The sequence below is a fragment of the Hyperoodon ampullatus genome (genome assembly GCF_949752795.1).
Source record: "Hyperoodon ampullatus genome assembly, chromosome: 11".
Taxonomy (NCBI): Eukaryota; Metazoa; Chordata; class Mammalia; order Artiodactyla; family Ziphiidae; genus Hyperoodon; species Hyperoodon ampullatus.
In genome coordinates, this window is record NC_136924.1 from 74,281,787 (window position 1) to 74,297,155 (window position 15,369).

General features: G+C 33.3%; 1 protein-coding gene across 1 annotated transcript in view; it reads left to right on the forward strand.

Moving 5' to 3' along the window:
• Positions 1 to 496: 496 nt before the first annotated feature.
• CPNE8 (copine 8) overlaps positions 497 to 15,369 on the forward strand; it is a gene marked incomplete at both ends in the record, with an annotated part of 219,565 nt that continues 204,692 nt past the window's right edge. The window contains one exon of the mRNA XM_079714215.1: positions 497 to 534. Coding sequence (XP_079570341.1) covers positions 497 to 534 — 38 coding nt within the window. The remainder of the gene's footprint in view (positions 535 to 15,369) is intronic.

The following is a 15,369-nucleotide window of genomic DNA, read 5'->3' on the forward strand; positions in this document are numbered from 1 at the left end:
AAAATAATATGTCTTTACTTTGGTCAAATTTCAAAATTAATAAGAACATTTATGATATTAAATAAGAATTATAATATAATTATAATATACTTATATTTATATATAATTATATAATGTAATTATAATTATAACAAATGATAGCCTGTTATCCTCACTTGTTTTAAAAGGGAATTTCAGTTTTTACGGAGTATTAGGAATCTATTGATTTACAGAAAAGGGAAATTTTAAACTTGTCTTATCGAGCAGAAGAATTCATGACTGTGAAAATATTAGGACTTCTACTTAAGTTGTAGAAATAAAAGCACCCAGGGATTGTGAGTTCTACCTTTGCTATGTAGGCCACAGATTATGAGAAATTTCTAAATTTGCTAAGTTTTTCTCCCCATTCATATAATTTTGATTCATTTTTAATTTATGTTTTGGGAGAAATACTGACATTTTTCTCTAACTTTATTTTGTGGAAATAATTTAAATTTTATATTTTAATCTTTTAGGTATGATGTTGATTCGAAGAGTCCCAACTTGTCAAAACATGTAAGTTCATATTTTTATGTTCTTTATGATGGTTGCAAATATAAATTATAATATCATGATTTGATTGATATTTATGTTGATTAATTAATATTAAGTTTATATGTCCACAACTTATGTAATAAATGCATTGAAAATAAATAACATTTTTAAAGAACCCTAGAATAACATTTGGATAAGCTTATTGAAAGAAAGATATCTTCAGTATGTAAAATGGATTAATCTTACTTATTTGTTATATTTGGTTTTTTTAAAGAAATGATGTCAGTTCCCTATAATGTTCAAAGTTGGATCAGGTTAAGAAGATGAAATAGTGAGATTATGTCTTTTTGGGAATCTTCACTTTTGAGAGAATGGAAAGTACTAGGGTGTAGGCAGAGTGATATGCTATTCTGCTGTCCCTGTAGTTCATTTGTTCAACAGTATTTTCTAAGTACCTCCTCATGCCAGGTACCATGGCAGTTTCTGAGTGTACAAGATGAGTAACACAGGCATAGAGTCCATCCATAAGTCACTTACTATCTTTTTTTTTCCTTTCTGGGCTCTGATCTTCCCATTCCTTTTCCTTGAGAGATTTACTCACCAGACAACAACCATTATCTGGGGAGTTTCCAGGTTCAGGAGCAGCAAGAGTGTCAGAGATAGGCAGAAAAAGAGGAGGTGGTGGGAAGTGAGGGATGAGAGTGATATTCTTTGGCTAAGCACTGGTGGTTTTATCAACGGAATATTGACCGGTTTGGAATTAGGTGGTATCTAATAGGAAGGGCTGGATGAGGGTGAAAAGAGTATTCTGAAAGGGGTTTAACTAGGTTTTAAGTGAAATCTGAGTATACAAATGTAAAATTGGTAGCTGTGCCAGGATTGGGAGGTCAGCCAGACTAATGTTCATGCCCAGAGGCTCAGAAGGTGAGATTTTACTATTTTTGCAGGCTATTAGCTAGAATAGGTGGAGATCTATCTATCTATCTATCTGTCTATCTATCTACCTAGATATATATATGTATAATTTCCTGTGTAGTTTGCAGACAGGGAATGTCATAGTTCAGAGAAAGAGAGGATGTAGGGAGTGATCCCAAGGTGATTTGGGAAAACTGGAAGCCTGGTCATAGTGGTAAAAAAAAATCACAATTTACAGATCTTTTCCTTCACTAAAGGAGGTATGATATTTATTTCTGTTATGAAGCATACAGCAGAATCATTTGAAGAAAGATTCAAAGGTTAGTCTTTGTACAATTTGAAAAAAATGCTGTAACAAGCTCATTACTTCCCATAAGTAAAGTTCATTGCAGTTGCCATGATACCCTTTTACTCCTTAAGATAAGACTTATAGCATGTAGTTAAACATTTAAAACTTATTTGCATAGCTTTGTATTGGAAGTTTTCGAAACTTCATTGGAAGAATCAGAAAAGGAACCACATTTTCTAGTCAAAATTATCTAGTTGCAAGGAACAAAAATGCATTAAGTTATCTCACATGGAGAGGGTTTATTGAAGGGATTTAAGAGCATCTCATAAATGTGACATGTAACTTGCTGTATGGGAAATGCTACTAGAAACAGACATGGTGGGTTGGACTGAGACAGCTATTTTCTCTATTTCTCTCTGTCTCTCTCTCAGTCAATAAAGCCACACATTCTTTTCACTATGGCTTTTCTCTGAGCTTCTGTTTCTCTCTGAAGACCAAGTTTCTCTATTTAGTCATCCTGTGTACATAGGGAAAATGACCTCCCTAACACTGACTGGGCATAGACTTTCTAGTGCCCACTCCCTCTGAATAAATTTTCTCAGTGGGGCTTCCCTGGTGGCACAGTGGTTGAGAGTCCGCCTGCCGATGCAGGGGACACGGGTTCGTGCCCCGGTCCGGGAGGATCCCACATGCCGCGGAGTGGCTGGGCCCGTGGGCCATGGCTGCTGAGCCTGCGCATCCGGAGCCTGTGCTCCGCAGCGGGAGAGGCCACAACAGTGAGAGGCCCACGTACCACACACAAAAAAAAATTTCTCAGTGTTTCTCAGTTTAGACTAGTCTTCAGAGGGCATAATAACTGAGAAGTTAAGGACATTTTCATGGGGTTGTATATATTGAGGCTGAGTGTGAGGATGGTAACGTAGTCCTTACCATCGATGTTCAGGGTATAGTATATGGAATATGGGATAGGAAGGTACCTCAAACATGATTAACTATGTCTTCCTTCAATAATCAATAATGAGTAAATATTTTTATGTAAGAGATATGTCTTATAGAAGTCATCAATGTACATATCTTTTCAAATATTTTTCTTTTGTAGAATAGCTTTTTTTTCATAAGTAGTGTTTCATGACTCTCTCATGGTAAAAAATCCTTATCCTGACTCTGTTTTACTGTCATGATATCTCTTTTACTATCTTCTCATCACCATACTTCTTTACCAAACAGCCTAGGTTTCTATCATAACTTTCTTTTCATTCTCCCTTCAATTTCTTTACTGTATTCTCATGTTCATTTCTGCTTGAACTATTCTGACATAGGTTAGATCAAAATGTAGTGGCCTCTCTTCATTCTTTACTTTACTTGATCTCCCCATTATTTTGGACACGATTGACTACTGTATTCTTGAAATACTTACCTCCCTTGACTTCCATGGAAATTGCTCCCTTGCTTCTTTTCCTACCTCTCTGTTTATTCGGTACCTATTATTTTTTAGTTTCTCTTTCTCCTCCTATTTCTTAATATTAGTGCTTCTTATGGCTTTATTTTCAATTTTCATCTCATCTTATTGTATAAACGCTCTTTGGGAGAGTTCAATCATTTACCTGTCTTATCTTGATGATTCATGTACCCTCTGTACACCCCAGAAAATCTAAATTTCCAACTCTTTGTCAGATATTCCATGGTAGATATTCTGCAGAAGCCTAAAATTCAAATATATCAAAAATGTATTTCTGATGGCCTTTTCCATCCCAATTTTGCTCCTCTGCCTGTATTATCTTCATGAGAATAATCATCAACACAGTGTACTTACTTAGAAAACTTTCATATAATTTTCCTGATCCTTCTTATGACAAAGACATTTCACGTTTCTGAAATGATTCTTTAAAGGAAGATACACTTAGTTCTTGAATGACTGAGAATAAAAATAAATAATTAACAGCACACATAATACTGGCTCATTTAATACCATAACACAGTGTTTTAGAGACCCTTTAAAAAGGAACTGAGAAACAAATTGTGTTTAACTTTAAACACATTAAATCTACTGCCATCAAAGACAGAGGCTCTGAGATATTCCACCTGGCCTGTTGCACTCAAAGCTCTAGTGATACCTTTAGAGAGCAGTGATAACCCCTACCCAGAGGAGGTCTTGCAAAGCTCTGACAGCCCTGAGTCAATCACAGAAAGTCACCCCTTTAGAACTAACCTTTCTTGTTCAGTTTTCACTTCTTTATGAATCTTACCCCATTTTCTTTCCTGAATGGAAACTGAGCACTAACTCTCCCAAGTAGAATTGCTTAACATCTCCTTCCCCTTATATTTCAGGGTCAGTCTTCCTTAACCTCTTCCTGTCTCACATCTAGTAAGTCACCAAATCCTGCTCATTCTAACAAAGAATTGTTTCTCTTCTGTCTTCTTTCCTTACCGTTACTGCCTTAGTTCACATTTTCATCACTTTTCTGCTGGAGTATTGCATAGCTTTTTATAGTTCCTGTAGTTTATATTATCTCACATTTTAATGTATTCTCACATTATTCTCTGTTATATTTCTCAAATATATATAGTAAGCAACACAAATTACTTAATAAGTGCCTGAGCTATGAGTGGATGAAGCGTGTCAAAAGAAAGAGGAAATGTGTTTTTGAATTGTTACAAGAATTGTTAGAGATAACTGCTTTGAATTTCTGCTAGATTTTAGCAACAACAAAAGCCCATCTTTATTTGAAAGCAAACAAGTACAGATTTTAGGTAAAAGAGCATATAACTTATTCAACCCAAAAGGAATTCAGGAGGCATTTGAAAGACCGAGAAACCAATAAACAAACTAGGTTTATTCCCTGAACATGCAGTTCTTTAAAAGTGTGCTTGTCTACATCTGCCAATTTTGCAAAGGGAAATAAAAACTGAAACCTTTTAGGAAATACTGCTAAGTGTCTGTGCTTGCATGTGGAGTACAGGCACCTATCTTTTACAAAAGGGATTTGGTAGCAAGAGAGACTCCTTGAGTTAACAATAATAAATTTTTTCTCTTTCTCATTTCTGATAATTTTGAAAGATCCCGCATTCAGGATGATTTTATTTGGTTTCTAGTACATAGGGGTCTTAAGTACCAGTCTTAAATTTTTGGGAGTAATAAGGAAAATGGAGATATAATATAGAACTGTACCTTAGATTTCTAACATTGCAAATGAATACAAGGTGAATAGATGAAGAATCAGTAAAACTTTAATTGATTTTATTGGTGATGGACAAGTTTTTAGTGAAGAAACATTATGTTCACAGCTGACTTATGGAATTCAGGGATGTATTCCTTTAGATGATTTATCCATTTTATGATTCTCTAAGGAAATTACTTTACATATTTCCATTTGTATAATTTAATTGCATCATTAATGAAAAGATTATTAACAGGCCCATAATTGGTGTATCTAGGATTCTATTTGGTGTTCTGGAGCAGATAACATTGAAACTGTACTTTGTGTACTAAGTTTTCATACCTACCAGGCAATCCAAAATGCATTTATCCATTTGGTTGGTCTTGGAAGGTACCCACTACAGTTTTTGTTTTAGATAGTTAATTGCTCACTGGATTATTTCAGCCACAAAATACCAACCTTCAGTGAAGATGTACGTGTTCTTCAATATGTTTTCTAAATATTATATGTATAAACTTCCACATATAGATCAGTTGTGTTTGAAAATTTTATTTGAAAGTTAATTAATTGTTCAGATCATGAAATGCATTTTTCATAGGAATAGATTTATAAGTGGGGAAAGAGTTTTTCATTAGAATATGTCAGTTTAACCCATATATAACTGAACTGAATTCTAATGTATATTCACACAACAAGGTAAGCAATAAATATATTTCAGGCACTCTTCTAATGCTGAGAAATATAGCAATGAATAAGACAAACAAGATCCTTGTCCTAAAACAGCTTACAGTTTAGAGTTGGGGAAGTGGCGTATATAGATTTATTCAATAAAAACAAATGCAAATAAATGGCTAAGATAATGTACTTCTTTATAGCATTTATATTAATAAAATTTTGATACTGAGAGAGGGTGACTCATGATGCTAGTTAGCTAGAAGCTTATATTTCCCTCAACCAGGCAGCATGATTCTGCACCAGTTCTTATCCTGGGTATACTTATTAAAGAGAAGGAGGGAACTATTGAAAATCTAGGAGAAGGACATTTAAGGCAAAAGGAACAGTAATGCAAAGACCTTGAGTCAGGAAGTAATTTAGTATGTTGGTGTGACTGAAAGATAGCTACCTTATATAGACTGAATGGTGAGGAAAGAAGAATGGAATAATTTGGAAAGGTAGATAGAATTCAGATGATGTGGAGATTTGTAGGCCAAAGTTTAAAGAATTTGGATTTTTTTAATGGATTTCACTGGAAGATGATGTGATCTGATTTATAGGTTTAAATAACAACTGGCAGCTGAAGTGGATAATGGGGTTGGGAAGTCCCAGTGTACAGGGGCCAGTTTCAGGTTTTACCCATGGAACTCCTGCTGTTGTGAACCAACAGAGACCAGTTATAAAACTGCTGTTAATTTAGCTAGGTAAACAATATTTGGTAAGTATAGACATTGAAGTGGTAAAGAGTGGCAGATTTGGAATATATTTTGGTGATATGGTTGCTGATGACGTAGATATCAGGTCTGAAAATAAGAGATGAAGATAGAATGACTCCTAGGTTATTGGAAACTGGATAAATGAAGATACAGTTTATTGCCATGGGGTACATTGGGGAGGAAGATACTGAGGTGGTGGGGATGAGAATAGAGAAATCAGTGGTCAGGGCAGGTTTATGTTGTTTGAGACTCCAGTGAGCATCTAACTGGAGGTATTGACTAGGCCATTTCTGGAGACTTGAGAACTGTCAGCCTATAAAGTTGGAACTCAATAAAATTATATAAAAAGTATAAATGGAGAAGAGAATAGGATAGAACCTTGGGGTAACTTTAGCATTTACAAATTTGGTGGGAAATGATTAGCCAGAATTATCATTTTAAAAGGCTAGTCAGGACATATCACTTTCTAGTTCAAATTAATTTTCCAGTGGCTTCCCTCCACACTTGAGACAGAATTCACAATCCATCATGGGCCCTTGGCTCCGTCCTCTCCTTCCATTCTCTTCCTTGCTCATTCTACTCTAACCCCACTGGCCCTCTTGCTTTTCCTTAAACACCCCAAGTATCTTCTTATCTCAGGGACTTCGTTCTTGCTTTTTCTCCTACCTACCTATTGTCTCAAATGTTCACATGGTTCTTTCTGTTATATTATTGAAATTTCTACCTAGTTGTCATCTACTTAGAGGCCTTGCCTGACTGCCCTGTGTAAAAGAGCTCTCCATGCTATCCTCTGATGCCTTTTCAATAATAACTTTCTTTTTTTTTATGTAGCAAGCTTTCTGGTCTTTATCAGCTAATGAGAGCTAGCCTTATAAGCATATTCAAATTAAATAATTTATGACTGATGCTCAATAAATGGATTATGTTTCTATTTGCATTTTCAACATGGTATTGTAGAATCCTAGACTTTGAGACAGAATTAGGGACAGTGCTTGAGGTAGGTTTGATGACAGTGTCTTTAGCACTCATTACGTTATATTAGGTGAGATTGTTTGCATGTAAACCTGGCCCTTACTCAGGGCTTAGTATTTAATGACATTGTGTGATAGTATTATAGTTATTATTTAATAATGCTATAATATATATCATATTATTTAATAGCACTATATAGTAAGTTTTCTAGTTATTTAGCCTGTTGACTGTATCATCATGTTTGACAACAGTGAGAATATTTACTTAACATTTTTTGTTAACATATTACATTTCTCACATCTTTACTGATGAGAACTAACATCTAGACAAAAAGTGATATGCCTCTAGAAGGTAAATATTTTCCATAGATTTGTTATAGTATTTGTGAATAGAGTAGCTTTATTCTTAATCTATAAATAGTATGGTTCACAATTTAAATATGTATGTTGTTGATAATTTTAGAAAGTTGGTTCATTTTGATCAATAACTACTCATTCATTGAAAGATTAACTTTCATTCAGTGTCTTATTTAACTGCCTTCATTTGGACTCTTATCAAGCAAGAAATATTTTGAAAATCAACAACTGTGCTGAGGGAAAATAAATTCAACTTTAGAGTATAATTTTGAAATTATGTTTGCAATTTAGCTACTGATGTCTAAGTTTAAATCTATTAATAATAATGTGTGGGAAATTCTCTCATTTGTGGAAAACATTATATGAAGAAACACACTGCACATGGACACACACACACATATATATGTATGCATATTCTTGAAAATTATAGGGAACTTTTTATGATATTTTGATGATACTGGTAATGTGTGTGTAGTAAGAATTTGTCCTGAAATAGGTGGAGGAATTATTTTGCTTTGTATATACTTTTTGCTATTTATATTATTTCTGTGCATTTAAAAAATAAATTTCAGGAGTGGGTGGAGGAAAAAAAAGAAATTTGTGTTAATTTCTTGGAGGTAGGATTAGCATTTTTGCTTTGTAGATGGATCCATTCATTAAAAAGACAAATTCTTGTTTTAAAAAAGGGTGTATTATTATAATGTTAAAATGGGACAAATTATTTTTATTAAAATATTAAATCAAATTGCTTCATGTTGAGTTTGCTTTATACCCCAAACAGCACAACCATTAAGAAAACAGGGGCTTCCCTGGTGGTGCAGTGGTTGGGAATCCACCTGCCAATGCAGGGTACATGGGTTCGAGCCTTGGTCTGGGAAAATTCCACATGCCACAGAGCAACTAAGCCCGTGTGGTATAACTACTGAGCCTGCGCTCTAGAGCCCGTGAACCACAACTACTGAGCCCAAGTGCCACAACTACAGAAACCCACATGCCTAGAGCCCGTGCTCTGCAACAGGAGAGGCCACCGCAATGAGAAGCCTGCACATTGCAATGAAGAGTGCCCCTCCGTCACAACTAGAGGAAGCCCACTCGCAGCAAGCAAGACCCAATGCAACCAAAAATAAATAAATAAATAAATAAATTTATTTTAAAAAAAGAAAGTAGGAAAGATTATTGAGCAAAGAATCACCATTCTTGATTATTATAAATGATTGTCATATTAGTATATAGTACATAATATAACTAAGTCACTCCTCAATCTCTATAGTTGCTGTGATTAGTATGAATTAATTAAATATAGAGGAAGTCAGCAATATTAGCAGGTAGTACCAACAGTAAAATATTAGTAAATAATGCTGACAATAAAATTTCACAAGTTATACAAACTTTCCTCACCAATTTTTTCCACAATGGTTAAAATTTTATAAAAGTGAGAAATTTTGTATCATTTATTTTCTCTTGCTTTTACTGGCTTAGTGTGCATGTGCTTAAAAAAGCTCAATGATCACAAAATGGGTAAAACGAATAAGTGGAGGCAAATCATGACTCTATCTTATCAAGAATGAATGATTAACCCCTGAACAGTTGATTGTACTCAATTACTATGCTGTGTTAAAACTTAGCTATCAATAACCCATTTGTCTTTTAATTTGAATTATCTATTAATTAGAAATATTTTCTATGCTCATTGGTCATTTTATAAAACAGGAAAGCCATTTAAAGATTATCTTTGTAGTTCTTTTAGGAAAAAGATGCCACACTATTGAATGCTTACAAAATTGTTTATGATGATGCTGATGATAATCTACTTTCATTGGTTAGCTTTGTAATAGTATAGAAATGAGAAATTTTATTTACAAGTTAATATGAAACCACGCCTCCTGGTTCATTATACTATGTTTTAAAAATGTCATTCTTATTTGTATGTATACTTGTCAACATTTAAGATAAGACACTTCTGGGTTTTATAACGACACTCAAAATGAGCATTTGTGTTGACCATGAGTGTAAAGGGGTTTTGGAAAAGAAAATGTATTATTTTATTCAGGTAATTATAGTACCTCCAGTAGTGGAATCTAGTGGCAAGTGGAAAGTTTTGTGTATGTAGTAATATTCTTTAACCCAGGAAAGTAAGGTGGAGAGAGGAGGCATATATTTATTAGATACTTACTATGTTCCCAGCATTTATTTTAAGTGTTTTGCATATGTTATCTTACTTAGACCTCCCAGCAATTTAATTGGCAAGTATTATTTACAAAGTGTATTTTATAGATTAGGATACTGAGGTGTAGAGACATCAGTAAATGTTTCAGCCAAAATACAAACACAGGCAGTCTAGCCTCTTATAATTCTCACTCCTGAGGAGTATGTCATTCTGCTTTCCTAAATAAATAAATAAATGTATGTATGTAAAAAAATCTTTTATAAAGAATATATGAGTCATTAATAGTAATACCTAGCAAGCAAGCATACAAACCAATACAAAACCAGTTAATTTAATGCAAAGTAAATTACCTTTTTATTTGTGTGGAATTATTAGAGCACATAGCATCAGTGTAATTTTCATGAGTATAGATAAGTTTCTTGCTGTAATATAATATAAAATGTAGATGGATGGAATTCGTTAATGAAGATTGGTACAAATGAAATAATAAAGTAATAATGACAGGAGAGTAATGCATCTTAAGGACAATGAAAACTTCCATTTGGAACCCTCCTGTATTCTTCCCTATGTGTCTTTCCATGGCTAACTTTAATGTATCCTTTCCCTGTAATAAATGTAAATGTAGGTATAATAAAAAAATTCTGAAGAAATTAGGATATTATGCTCATGCATACAATTAAAGTAGACATTCCTCTGAATATTAAAAAAAATAGAAGAGAAACATAAATGTAGAGTAATCAACTGGAATCTGATAGTACAGCAATGTTCCCTTGGATTTTGAGTTGTGTTATGCTAGTAATAAAACTAGATTTAGATTGTTATGGGAATAATCCAAACACTTCCTCTGATTTGCTAAGTTTTTAAAAAACTATCTATGCAATGTGAAACATATTATTATTATGATGCCTTGTATAGCTATACTCTCTGGGTTTTTTTTGTTTTTTTTTCTTGTCTCCTCTACTGCTCGGTGATAAGCCTTCCACTTTTATTACTAACATATTGGATTTAGGGTAATATCTGGATACTTTTAAAGAGTGGCATAATGCATCTTATATTGTTATATACTAACAATATGGTTTATAGTCATTTAAACAGATTTCAAAACTAAGTTCTACCTGTATATTACTTAGATTATAAAATAATAATGACTACATTTATCAAGTATTCATGGTCAGTTTTTGGAAAGCCCAGTAGTTAATATGATTGAATAAATTGAAACATTTCTAAATTGCCAGCCACTGTAAAGTGGATTTGGTCTATGTGTGTGTTAGAATTGTAGAAAAGTGCTTGGATTTATACTGGAAATTCTATTATGAACTAACTATGGTGGCTCATCAACTGGAATACAACACTATAATAAGAAACAGTAAAGCAGTTTCTATTATAGCTAGTTTTTATTTCTATCTTTATCTAACTACAGAATACATATCTAAAAATATCCATTAAGGGGCACTAAGTATATTACTAGTATTGTGTAAAATTCATAGGAAATGTAGACCATTGAGATGACAAAAAATGGATTCACTAGAGTTTTCCAACACAAGGAGAAGTAGACAAATATTAAATATTATGTGCTAATTTTTGCATTGTGAGTAGTAAATGTGTTGCTTAATTGGGAATACACAAACATAGGCAGATGTAAAATAATTACATAGATACCATAAATATTTAGGGGCAAAGAGTGCAATAACTATAATGTGTGCAGATGCACACTATATCTTTTTGGAGCACATTTTATTGACTTTATTATTTTTATTTCCTTTTTGTTCATCAATGATGATATGTGTGTGTTCTCTATTTGCTAATATGTGTCTACTCTAATATGGACTGCTCAATATATCTGTTCTGTTTTCTTGAGTCATTACAGCAATGAATAGCTTTTACTGAGACTTGTTACTATATTGGCAAAATCCATTTAATATATGTAGTATGAGCAGCTGTCCATCAATATCGGTACCCTTAGGAAAGAGTTCCAGAATCCCCATGTATTTTTTGCTGCTGACTTACAAGACCAATGACATATTCCAAATCTTTAGTATTAAGCTCCCCTGTGTGCCATAAGACTTAGAAAAAGTTATGTTTGTTTTAAAAAACCCATAAACATATTTGTAAAGTCTTTTATGAAATTGGGAAAGACATGTTATTTTTAAGGATATTTAATTTAAGTATGTCAAGGCTTTACCTTAAGTAGTTTTTGCTTACTCGAAAGCAAAATTTAAAATGATTTACAATTTTATTAAGTTATTGCCAATCTATCAGCCATCAAGTTCCAAATCCAGATTTATTTTCTGTTTCTCTCTCCCTCTTTCCATTGCCCTACCCCCCACCATGTGCAGGTACATCTTACACCAAATCCTGCCATTTTTCTGTGCACTGTTCCCAAGCATTTGCTACTTTAGCTTGGGCCTTAACACTTTGCTTCTTATTAACTACTGTGGCCTTCTGATTGATCTGGCTTCCAGATTTTTCTACACTCCTCAGTCCATTCTGCAAATTGGTATCTGAGTAATCTTCTAAATGCACTGTTCTAATGGTGTCCCTGAATTGCTGAAACGTTGTCAGTTGCTTTTCGTTAATCTAAGGCAACTTTGTTTTTGTTGTTGCTTGGCCAAGAGGGCCCTCCACAGTCTTGATTCTTTATGTCTGTTTCTGTCCTTTATTTGAGGTCTGCTCTTTTCTCATTACATTCTTGCCTGATACTCTGATTTGTTCTCTAGGACTCAAATGTTCCAACTGTCTTCTATCCATGATCTGATTCTTACCTGGTTCTCAAGGCTTACTTACTTTGGGAAAATATTCCCTTGACTATCCTAGTCTACAGTTTTTTTTCCTCTCATGAGACTTATAGCAACTTACCCTGAATAACACAGTTTTTACTTTTATTAGGCTTGTTAGGCATTTAAAATTTTTATTTAGTGAAACTTAAAACAACATTTTGTTTGCTGTCATTCCTCTGCCCATCCTTCTTAGGGCTTTTCCTGGGCCAGTTCACAGTACAATTTAGGGAGATCTCCAACTTTCTCCTTTAGGACAGCTTGGATTCTTACACAGGCTATGCTAGAGAGAGTGCCTCTATCTGACCCACCTCTATATTTTCTTGACCCACATATCCAGATGGTGTTGGAGCCCTTATTTTATTGACATGGGAAGTTGCATTGTATTTATGATATGTAAATTCTTAGGCAGTATTTCAGTCTTGAATCAGAATATCTGGGTTAGTTCTGACTCTGCTATTTACTGACTGCTTAAAACATGAGAGAAATAACCTCCTAGATGATTAGTTTCTTTATACATGAAATTTAGTATTAGTAACAGACCTCTCATTTTGCAAGGTTATTCTGAGTCTTGAAAATAAGAATCATCTAGTGGTACATTAATAACTTTATAATGTTTTATACTTAACCCATTTTTAGGCACTTAATATATGCTAATATTATCTCATGCAATAACTCATTGAAACCTCAAAATAGCTCTGTAAGGGGGCGACTACATGTTAGAGGGAACCGGAGAGTTTAATAACTGCCACAGTCACAAATGGTCAGTGGTGGTACTGGAACAGACATCTGGCAGTGTGGCTCTGGATCCTAGTTGTAGCCATGATGTCACACTGCTTCTTTGTAAGTATCACTGTTAGTGCTAGCCACCACTGCTCTGTGCTTTCATGATTTGCCTTCTCAGCCAAAAGTTTAGAAGTCTCAGAGACATCTCAAGTGAACCCAATTGTGGATTCAAATCATGGAACATTTTTTCCATTTTCATTTTAATTTAAAAAGGAGAAAGAAAATAAACACAATGTCTAAACACTCTTAATAACAAACCAGCTTAGTGATTAAAGGACAAAAGGCTGTGCAAACTTAGGAGAAAATCACATGCTAAAATTAGTGTATTTTCAGCTTATTTTCTTTATTCTTGGAAGTTAGAGAATTCAATATTTTAGCAATGAAAACAGTGCAGATATGATGTACAAAATACATAGTGTAAAGACAGTTTGGGAACTTAAGAGATTTAATCCTTTTATCTATTTTAGGACTTTCTGGGACAAGTGTTTTGTACATTGGGGGAGATTGTTGGTTCACAGGGAAGTCGCCTGCAAAAGTCCATAGTGTAAGTATTTTTTTAATTTAGACAATGAAATGTTAACTCTTTATTTTCTGTTTTGGCAGTTATAAATTGATGAATATGTGGTTGTATACCAAAAGTGTGTTTTAAAATCTTGAGTTTTTTTTCTTCCAACAAATCATTTTGACATTTTTGTAAAGGATAATTTATATTTCAGCTGTCATATGCCAGGCTACAAAATCTTCACAAAATGAAATGAGCAGATTTAAGCCAGAAAAGTTGTTGTTTTCCTTTTGGTTGTACTATTAATTCTTACATGTAGTACTTTTTGAAGAAGAGATTTTACTTCTTTGGACCAGGGATTATATGTAGTACCACCTTTTATGTTTCATAAATGCATTTTTAGTGATTGAGATTTAATATTTTTTACTAAAAAATTGTTCTGAAAAGAAGGCAGTAAGTATGAAAATGTTAATAGAAGGTGGTCACTAAGAATTATATTTTCCATATTCACCTTCAATTATGGCTATCATGCTTAATTTTCAGATCAATTGCATGAGATGATCCTATTTTCTCTAGTTCCATACAAGGCAGAAAACAAACCCTAGACATTTTCTCTAATACTTTCCTCTCCTTGTCCTCCTTCTCCCCCCATCCCTAATTTTGATTTTTTTGATTCACTTAACTGCTTTAAAAAATCAAAAGATCTAGGAGGGTCTAAGGCTATTGCAGAGCAAACCACAATATCTAAAGATTTGGGGAGTTCTGAAGTCTCTATCTTCACCAATTTTTTAAGAATCTCAAACTCACAAAATAATTATGTCAAAACTTTACAAATCTATTCACCTTTGACATCAAACACTTGAAATGGTTAAAGCATCATTTTCACCTTCCCTATATAAAATGGAACTTTATACTAAGTATCTTCTTCTTAGGCTAATAAGAAGTCTATGAATTCTAACTTATTTTATTTAACTTTGATTATCTTAGAAAATCATTGCTGAATGTCAGTTTGAAAATTTTTGCATACCAATGATCTTTTTAACATTCTTTTCACATGTAATTTGTTTTTACATCATTGTAGGATTTGGAAGGTTATGGTTTAACTATATTTATGCTCACTTTAATAAGTCAATGATAAGTAATCTTTAAAACAAATATAGATATTTTTGTTAAGTATGCATAATTCTTATTGCATTGTCTAGTCTAGTAATGTAGGACCATAAGCATTCTTAGATTACTAAAACACCTTTTCTTTTGCTGAAAAAATAATCATTATTATCTATACAATGCTACCATAAATATGCCTTTAATATTCTTCGAGAGAAAAAAGCAGTTAAAATGTAGAATTTTTATTTTAGAGCAACAAAATAGAGATTTTTATAGAGCTTCCACTCATATTTTTAAATTGATAATTTTATTAAACAATTTTACCTGATGTTATTTTCTCCATAAAAGGAAATCATAACTCATTTCAGAAAGCTCTTAAATTCCATAGAATTTTTCCCAG